Source organism: Narcine bancroftii, unplaced genomic scaffold, assembly GCF_036971445.1.
Source record: "Narcine bancroftii isolate sNarBan1 unplaced genomic scaffold, sNarBan1.hap1 Scaffold_130, whole genome shotgun sequence".
Taxonomy (NCBI): Eukaryota; Metazoa; Chordata; class Chondrichthyes; order Torpediniformes; family Narcinidae; genus Narcine; species Narcine bancroftii.
Window position 1 is genome coordinate 11,491 of NW_027211865.1, and position 9,712 is coordinate 21,202.

The 9,712-nt window shown below is 52.9% G+C and overlaps 1 protein-coding gene and 1 long non-coding RNA gene across 2 annotated transcripts; one reads left to right on the forward strand and one right to left on the reverse strand.

The window, feature by feature from the left end:
• Positions 1-516: 516 nt before the first annotated feature.
• On the forward strand, positions 517-4,544 carry LOC138750378 (uncharacterized). Its single transcript, XR_011349296.1, has 3 exons — positions 517-560; positions 1,339-1,564; positions 4,351-4,544. It is a non-coding gene; the product is annotated as an uncharacterized lncRNA (long non-coding RNA).
• A 394-nt stretch (positions 4,545-4,938) lies between these two features.
• Positions 4,939-6,743, reverse strand: LOC138750377 (proline-rich protein 2-like). Its single transcript, XM_069912448.1, has 5 exons — positions 6,739-6,743; positions 6,466-6,637; positions 5,713-6,138; positions 5,297-5,535; positions 4,939-5,014 (listed from the first exon to the last, which is right to left on the reverse strand). The coding sequence occupies exons 1-5, from the start codon at positions 6,741-6,743 to the stop codon at positions 4,939-4,941; spliced, it is 918 nt and encodes a 305-aa protein (XP_069768549.1).
• Positions 6,744-9,712: the final 2,969 nt, after the last annotated feature.

A 9,712-nucleotide genomic window follows, 5' to 3' on the forward strand; every position in this document is an offset into this window, starting at 1 on the left:
TTGAATTTCTCTTTTGAAGATTTGGGATGTGTATTTACCAATTGTAGGAATTAAATTGTAATCACCCAACACGAACTTTCTGACTCCTAAAACCAAGAAAAGCAAGATTTTATTTGAGAGTTTTGGTCAATTTTTATAAATACTATCTAGATGTTTTCTCTCTTTATTGTTTTCTATTGGGCAGCTGTGGGAGGGGTTACTTTTTGAATTACTATGCATTAATTTTATCTTATTTTCAAATAAGAAATTTAAGTTTTTTAATGCATATGTTAAATTAAATGTAAAAATGTTACAAATAAGATAAATGAAGAATTGTTTCAGGAACTGGCGATCTTCCACGAGTGCCGTGAACCCCAGGCAGCAGGAATGTGTGAACGAAACACAAAACTGGCCAGAACAACTGAGGAAACACGGCTAAAAGTGCCCAAAAAGGTGCTGATGCCATCTTGATTTTAATGCAGGTGACACTGAGGAATGCGTTGGGGCAGAGATGGTCTATGGACAGCCAATACAGACGCCTTGGGGAACAAAGCCCGCACCACCAGTAGGGATGGATAATGGTGGGTAATGAATAAATATTAGAGACACCGAGAGAGAGCGACACACACATACCCAGACAGACACACACACACACAGAAACAGAGAGACAGACACACACACACAGACAGACACACAGAGAGAGACACACACAGAAACATACACAGACAGAGAGAGAGAGACAGACAAGAGACACACACAGACGGAGAAAGAGACACGCACACGACACAGAGAGACAGACACACACACACAGAGAGACAAACACACGACACAGAGAGACAGACATAGACAGAGAGACACACACAGAGACAGAGACACAGATATAGAAACACACACCGAGAGAGAAACACAGAGAGAGAGAGACAGACACACAGAGAGAGAGAAAGACACAGACAGAGAGAGAGAGACACACACACAGAGACTCAGATACAGCGACATAGACAGAGAGACACACACACATACAGACAGAGAGACACAAATTGTGACACAGAGGGAGAGAGAGACACACACACAGAGCGACAAACAGACAGACAGAGACACACACACAGAGGGAGATACACAGAGAGAGAGACACACACAGACAGAGACACAGACAGAGTCAGACACAGAGACACAGACACAGAGACACACTCAGACACAGAGAGACACACAGTGACAGAGACACACTCAGACCGAGAGACAGACACACAGACATAGAGAGAAACACACAGACGTAGTTACACACGCACACAAACAGACAGAGAGAGACCCCTTGGTTGTGCCCTTCACCTTCGCACTTAACTCCCTCATCTCTCCTGGCAGGATTTCATCACCTTTCCTACCCGTGGACCATGACATCTGTCTGCTCATCCTCCATCCTGAGAATGGTGTGAACTCTACCCTAGAAACCCCACAGCAAAGAAAAGAGACCCTTCGGCCCTTCTCGTCCATGGTGAAATATCATTCTGCCAGTCTCATCGACCTGCAGCCAGTCCCTAACCCTCCTGACTTCCCACATCCATGGATCTCTGCAATTGATTCTTAAAACGTAAGAGTTTGAATGTTAAATGGCAGACCATTGAGGAGTGTTGTCAAACAAAGGGATTGAGGAACTGTGATACAGAACTGCCCGAAAGTGGAGTCCCATGTAGAGATGGGGGGGGGGGGGGTGGGGGGGTGAAGAATGCTTCTGGTATTTTGGCCTTCAGAAATGAGAGGATTGAGTGCAGGAGGTGGGAGGCTACGAGGAAGTTGGACAAGGCCTGGGTGAGGCCAACTGGGGAACATTGTGTGCCGTTTGGGTGGCCGGAGGAGAGGAAGGATAGGAATGAGAGCGCATCGAGGAGAGGGACAAGAAGGTGGTCTGGCTTTCGGGGTTTGAGTTCCAGGGGAAGGTTGGACAGGCTGGGACTTTATTCCCTGGAGCGTAGAAGATTGAGGAAGATTTGAAAATTGTGAGTGGGGACGGATCGTGTCCATGGGGACAGGCTGTTTCCAAGGAGAGTGGGGGAGATTCAAAGAGGAGGACATGGATTGAGATTGAAGGGGAATTTTTTTTCCCTCAGAGGGGGGTGGGAGCGTGGAATGAGCTTTGGGCCAAGGTGGTGGAGGTGGGATGGACTGGAATCTTGTGGGGGAATGTGGTGCAGGTCCTGGTGTGGAAATGTGCAGCCTGAAGGGGAGATGGACTGGAGGCCCGAGGCAACTCTCGGACCCTTCCCCAGTGGGACGAGGTTCTCAGGACAGAGGGGGCTCCAAAGGGCTCCATCCAGGGGCTCGTGGTGGCGAAGAGATCCCGTGCAGGGGTGGCCAAAGCTCTCGCGAGAGCGACCCCTGGGGACCGCCATGTTGTTGATCTTTCCCGCCTTTGGAGGAGTAGTTGGCGAGCGGGAGGGAGAGAGAGGTTTGTGTCGGTTCTTCACGGGCGGGAATCGAGGCATTTTGGGAGCGAGACCAGAGAGGACGGAGTTTCCACGGGTCGCCCTTTGGGTCTGGGGCGGCCGTAGCTCGGAGGGGAACGTGCAGAGGGATGGTTGTGAGGTGGGTCCGGGGAACCATGAGGGAGTTTGGGTCGGGGTGACATTAGGGTGTGGTAGTCGGGGACCCGCGAGGCTGAAGGGGGGTCGGGGTCCGTGAGGCTGTTGGGGGGAGGGGTAAACGTGAGGCTGAGTGGGGTCGGGGACCCGCGAGGCTAAGGGGGGTCGGGGACACGCGAGGCTGAGGTCGGTCGGGGACCCGCGAGGCTGAGGTCGGTTGGGGGCCGCGAGGCTGAAGGCGGTTGGGCCCCGCGAGGCTGTGGGGGGTTGGGCCCCGCGAGGCTGTGGGGGGTTGGGCCCCGCGAGGCTGTGGGGGGGTTGGGCCCCGCGAGGCTGTGGGGGGTTGGGCCCCGCGAGGCTGAGGGGCGTTGGGTCCCACGAGGCTGAGGGGCGTTGGGTCCCACGAGGCTGAGGGGCGTTGGGTCCCGGCGAGGCTGAGGGTGGTCGGGGCCCGCGAGGCTGAGGGTGTGACCCGTGAGGCTGAGGAGGTCGGGCCCCACGTGGCTCACGAGGGTCGTGGACCCATGAGGCTGAGGGGGGGTCGGGCACCCGCGAGGCTGATGGGGGTCGGGGCCCCGCGAGGCTGAGGGTGGTTGGACTCCACGAGGCTGAGGGTGGTTGGGACCTAGAAAGGTGAGGGGGCATCAGGGACCGGTGAGGCTGAGGAGGGAGGGCCAGCCAGAAGGTTGAGGGGAACCAGAAGGGTGAGGGGGAACCAGATGGGTGAGGGGGGAACCAGATGGGTGAGGGGTGTTGGGGACCTGCGTGGCTGAGAGGGGTGTCGGCGATCCTCTAGGCTGAGGGGTTGTCGGGAACCCAGAAGGGTGAGCGGGGATCGGAGACACGTGAGGCTGAGGGGGGAGGAGGGAGGGGGGCCCAGAAGGGTGAGGGTGACCTGAGAGCCTGAGGTAGAACCGTGAAGCTCAGGAGGTTGAGGACCCAGAACGGTGACGGGGTTTGGGAACTGCGAGGGTGAGGAGGACCAGTGAGTGTGAGGGGGTCGGGGACCCTTGGATGGGAATGAGCGGGAAGTTTGTGAGCGATGTGAGGGGGACGGGTGGTCAGGGCCAATAATAGAAAGGTTCCACTTTTCCACAGGACTCTCTGTTCCTCAAGTAGATGCGGCAGTGATGTTCCCACCACCCCATCCAGCGCCAGGATTCCTGGCGTTGACGTCAATGAGGGATCAGGGATGCTATGAGGACAGACACACACACACACAGAGACAAACACACGACACAGAGAGACAGACATAGAGACACACACAGAGACAGAGACACAGATATAGAAACACACACAGAGACACAGAGAGAGAAACACAGAGTGAGAGAGACACACAGAGAGAGGGACAGAGAGAGAGAAAGACACAGACAGAGAGAGAGACACACACACACACAGAGACTCAGATACAGAGACTCAGATACAGAGACATAGACAGGGAGACACACACACATATACAGACAGAGAGACACAAATTGTGACACAGAGGGAGAGAGAGACACACACACAGAGCGACAAACAGACAGACAGAGACACACAAACAGACACAGAGACACACACACAGAGGGAGATACACAGAGAGAGAGACACACACAGACAGAGAGAGACACAGACAGAGTCAGACACAGAGACAGAGACACACTCAGACCGAGAGACAGACAGAGAGAGACACACACACAGACATAGAGAGAAACACACAGACGTAGTTACACACGCACACAAACAGACAGAGAGAGACCCCTTGGTTGTGCCCTTCACCTTCGCACTTAACTCTCTCATCTCTCATCTCTCCTGGCAGGATCTCATCAACTTTCCTACCCATGGACCATGACATTGTCTGCTCATCCTCCTTCCTGAGAATGGTGTGAACTCTACCCTAGAAACCCCACAGCAAAGAAAAGAGACCCTTCGGCCCTTCTCATCCATGGTGAAATATCATTCTGCCAGTCTCATCGACCTGCAGCCAGTCCCTAACCCTCCTGACTTCCCACATCCATGGATCTCTGCAATTGATTCTTAAAACGTAAGAGTTTGAATGTTAAATGGCAGACCATTGAGGAGTGTTGTCAAACAAAGGGATTGGGGAACTGTGATACAGAACTGCCCGAAAGTGGAGTCCCATGTAGAGATGGGGGGGGGGGGGTGGGGGGGTGAAGAATGCTTCTGGTATTTTGGCCTTCAGAAATGAGAGGATTGAGTGCAGGAGGTGGGAGGCTACGAGGAAGTTGGACAAGGCCTGGGTGAGGCCAACTGGGGAACATTGTGTGCCGTTTGGGTGGCCGGAGGAGAGGAAGGATAGGAATGAGAGCGCATCGAGGAGAGGGACAAGAAGGTGGTCTGGCTTTCGGGGTTTGAGTTCCAGGGGAAGGTTGGACAGGCTGGGACTTTATTCCCTGGACCGTAGAAGATTGAGGAAGATTTGAAAATTGTGAGTGGGGACAGATCGTGTCCATGGGGACAGGCTGTTACCAAGAAGAGTGGGAGAGATTCAAAGAGGAGGACATGGATTGAGATTGAAGGGGGATTTTTTTTCCCTCAGAGGGGGGTGGGAGCGTGGAATGAGCTTTGGGCCAAGGTGGTGGAGGTGGGATGGACTGGAATCTTGTGGGGGAATGTGGTGCAGGTCCTGATGTGGAAATGTGCAGCCTGAAGGGGAGATGGACTGGAGGCCCGAGGCAACTCTTGGACCCTTCCCCAGTGGGTCGAGGTTCTCAGGACAGAGGGGGCTCCAAAGGGCTCCATACAGGGGCTCGGGGTGGCGGAGAAGAGATCCCGTGCAGGGGTGGCCAAAGCTCTCGCGAGAGCGACCCCTGGAGGCCGCCATGTTGTTGATCTTTCCCGCCTTTGGAGGAGTAGTTGGCGAGCGGGAGGGAGAGAGAGGTTCGTGTCGGTTCTTCACGGGTGAGAATCGAGGCATTTTGGGAGCGAGACCAGAGAGGACGGAGTTTCCACGGATCGCCGTTTGTGTCTGGGGCGGCCGGAGCTCGGAGGGGAACGTGCAGAGGGATGGTTGTGAGGTGGGTCCGGGGAACCGTGAGGGAGTTTGGATCGGGGTGACATTAGGGTGTGGTAGTCGGGGACCCGCGAGGCTGAAGGGGGGTCGGGGTCCGTGAGGCTGTTGGGGGGAGGGGGAAGCGTGAGGCTGAGTGGGGTCGGGGACCCGCGAGGCTAAGGGTGGTCGGGGACACGCGAGGCTGAGGTCGGTCGGGGACCCGCGAGGTTGATGTTGGTCGGTGGCCGCGAGGCTGAAGGCGGTTGGGCCCCGCGAGGCTGTGGGGTGTTGGGCTCTGCGAGGCTGTGGGGGGTTGGGCCCCGCGAGGCTGTGGGGTGTTGGGTCCCGCGAGGCTGAGGGGCGTTGTGCCAGGTGAGGCTGAGGGGGGTCGGGGCCCGCGAGGCTGAGGGGGTGACCCGTGAGGCTTAGGGGGTCGGGCCCCACGTGGCTCACGAGGGTCGGGGACCCATGAGGCTGAGGGGGGGTCGGGCACCCGCGAGGCTGATGGGTGTCGGGGCCCCGCGAGGCTGAGGGTGGTTGGACCCCGCTAGGCTGAGGGTGGTTGGGCCCCGCGAGGCTGAGGGTGGTTGGGACCTAGAAAGGTGTGGGGGCATCAGGGACCGGTGAGGCTGAGGAGGGAGGGGCAACCAGAAGGTTGAGGGGAACCAGAAGGGTGAGGGGGAACCAGAAGGGTGAGGGGGAACCAGAAGGGTGAGGGGGAACCAGAAGGGTGAGGGGGAACCAGATGGGTGAGGGGGGAACCAGATGGGTGAGGGGTGTTGGGGACCTGCGTGGGTGAGAGGGGTGTCGGCGATCCTCTAGGCTGAGGGGTTGTCGGGAACCCAGAAGGGTGAGCGGGGATCGGAGACACGTGAGGCTGAGGGGGGAGGAGGGAGGGGGGCCCAGAAGGGTGAGGGGGACCTGAGAGCCTGAGGTAGAACCGTGAAGCTCAGGAGGTTGAGGACCCAGAACGGTGACGGGGTTTGGGATCTGCGAGGGTGAGGAGGACCAGTGAGTGTGAGGGGGTCGGGGACCCTTGGATGGGAATGAGCGGGAAGTTTGTGAGCGATGTGAGGGGGCTGGGGATGGGGACCTGCAAGTGAGACGGGTGGTCAGGGCCAATAATAGAAAGGTTCCACTTTTCCACAGGACTCTCTGTTCCTCAAGTAGATGCGGCAGTGATGTTCCCCCCACCCCATCCAGCGCCAGGATTCCTGGCGTTGAGGTCAATGAGGGATCAGGGATGCTATGAGGACAGTCTGACCCGTTTGGGGACCCCTGACCTCAACCATCAAGTGTTACTAAAAGGAATGGATGAAGGTCTGGCAGAGGATGAGGTTTGTCTTCATTTTGGTGAGGCATTTGATAGGCTTCACACACTAAGTCATAAGGCTTCGGATCTATGGATGTGTGGATTCAGAAATGGCTTAACTGCAGAAAGCATTTGGATATGGGCATGGATGGGAGGGGTATGAAGAGATATGAAATGGGTGCTGGTCAGTGGGATGAGAAAATCAGTTCACCACAGACTGGAAGGTTTCTGTGCTGGAATGAGACGTCATTAACAATGACACCGACAGCCTAATCCTCTTTCTGCCAGTTCCGCTGCAGACATTGGAAGACGGTCCTGTTTAAAATAATCCGAATACCCCTGGGCATGGACCCACCGAAACCACAGTTTAGTTCCTCCACCTCAGGTGGTGAAATCTACAGATTTTTCTTTAAAATATTGTTTCCATTGTTAAACAATTTGAAAAGTGCATTAGCATATATTGTAATATTCAATTCAAAAGGAAAAAAATAATGAAAAATTCTTAATTCAAAGCCCTAGCACGAAGCAAGGTTCAAAGCAAACACACAGGAATAAAGTGCCAGCATCCTGGAGATGGATTTATCAGTGGCTAAGGACCAGATTTGTTCTCGTCTCTAGCCGTGAACACACGAGGATGAGAGCAGTGTTTGAGGTGCTCCAGGCTCCGTGTTACAACGTGTACCCAGCCAGAAAGAATTCCGATCCATATCTCCACGTTTTTATTCCTGGGGCTGATGGCAAGGTTCAGACTGAAAAAGCAGAGGATGAGAATCTAGGCAAAAGGACAGAAGCCCAGACCAAAGCAACAATTGGAGCACAAGGAGCCTCAAGACTCACACCCCCAGGTTCAGGAAAGCTGCTCCCCCTCCACCTTCAGACTCAATCAGGAACTCATTTCAGGACTCTTGCAGCACTTTATTGATTTTCTTTGTTTTCAATTCTTTTATCTTTCCAGGTTTCCACTGAACCGTTTATTTTTGCACGACCCATGCGTGGGAATTCGGCCGTGTCCACAGGAAAAAGGGAATCTCAGGGTTGGATGTGATGTCGTGTATGTTCTCTGCCAATCAATGGGAAATCTCCAAATCTTCAATCTTGGTGCAAGAGCCCACGAGGTGCAAAGCAACCATCTCCTGTCCAAGCTGCAGATTGCAAGGGCTGTAAAGTGCTGCCACCGCATGTTCACACCGAGTACTGCATGCATGAAGCGAGGGAGAGAGATCTAGGTATAATACCACCACCTGGTGTCCGGACTCGCGAACTACAGGATACATGATTTTTATTTTTCATGGGAGTGTTGGAGAATGAGAGGAGACTTGATTAAGGTTAACAAAATAGAGCAAGATGGATAATATGGAGCTCCAATGAACAGGGAGGTCTCACCTGTGAAGGAGCAAGTGTGAGATCTCCCAGTTCATTCTTGCTTAGGCAGTGGTGGCCAATTCAAGACAGCTCCAATTAGGGGAAGAGAATATGCTGTTTCAGGTCATGGGTTTGAAACGGTTTCCCCACTTGTGCCATTCAGACTCAAGAGAGCAAATGCTTGCAGACAGGAAGGAAACCTAGTTTTATTGTGGAGAATTGCTTGTTTTTCGGGGTGAAGGTTGTTTGTGGTCTGAGATTCCTAAATACTTTACAATGGAAGCAGCAATTTTCCTTGTGCCTGATTGCTACATAGCGGGTAAAATGTCTCAAATCTATCGCTCAGCCAGTACTTTTGGTCATTGATTTGGAGAGAGAGTGATGGCTTGGCAATATTTACAGCATGGTGAGTCCAAAGCTCTCAAAGTGACAGTGTGGAAGGAGTTTGTCTGTTCTTTGTGTTTTCTGCCACCCTTGAGAACTTAAAAAGTGTCCGTGAATTGTGGTATTGGTGAGACACAAGCTTGTTTTGCCCTCTTTTTGTTCTGTATGTCTATAAAGTTTCAGTTTAGGGATAAAATGTCCAGACACTGTTCTGTTCAAAAGTCTAGCAACCAAATCAGATTCTCCCGAGTTCTTGTCATGGATATGTATCAAGAAGCCTGTTTAGCAGCAGTCGTGTTGCATTAGAGGTGCACATACAATTTTCAAAAATAATGAGTTTGAAACCAGAAAAAGATCAGGTCGTGCCCAAAGGTTCATCTGTGCTGTTGAATTGAATTGATGCCCCCAGGACCAGAATGTGCACTTCCACCCCATGGTCTTGAGCATCCCAAATCGCCAATGAACTTACGGCCCCCTTGAGCTGTGGAGTGTGGGAGGAAATCCACACAGACACCGAGAGGATGTAGAAACTTCTTGCAGTCAGTGCTGACTTGATCCTGGGGTGACTCGTGCTGGAGAGGTGGGACTACTGTCCTGCCTTCACCTTGTGATGGCTGATTTTTGTCTGTTGGTGGATGGAGGTCTGACATGATATTCCCTTGGCCTTGAGGGAAAGAAGAGTAGAAATTGCAAGGGCTCTGACAGAAATATTTAAAACCTGTTTATCCACGGGTGAGGTGCCAGAGGAATGGATGTAATCTAATGTTACTTTGTTGAAAAACGGCTTCAAAAGCCAACCAGGTGAGCCTGACAGTGATAGGTAAATTATTGGAGGGTAATCAGAGAGTACCTCGAAAAGAATCTGTTCAAATAGCTGGCCTTGATCAACCATAGCATAGAATACAGGAGTCGGGCAGTGAGGTTGAGACTAGACAAGGTATTGGTGAGGCCCTGTTGAGATCCTGTGTGCACTTCTGGTCACCAAATGAGAGGAAAGCTATCAACAAAGTAGAGAGGGTGCAGAGAAGATTTACGTCAATGTTACCTGGATATCAGCAACTAGATTACAAAGAAAGATTGAGCAAATGAAGTCTTTATTCTTTGGATTGT

Bases quoted from the DNA above. Each gene is read 5' to 3' on its own strand.
- LOC138750377 (XM_069912448.1), bottom strand. The intron at 5,536-5,712 runs GTCCCCGACCCC...TTCCCCTCCGAG, and splicing joins GACCACCCTTAGCCTCGCGG to CTCCGGCCGCCCCAGACACA. The intron at 5,015-5,296 runs GTATGGAGCCCT...TCTTGGTAACAG, and splicing joins CTCCGCCACCCCGAGCCCCT to CCTGTCCCCATGGACACGAT.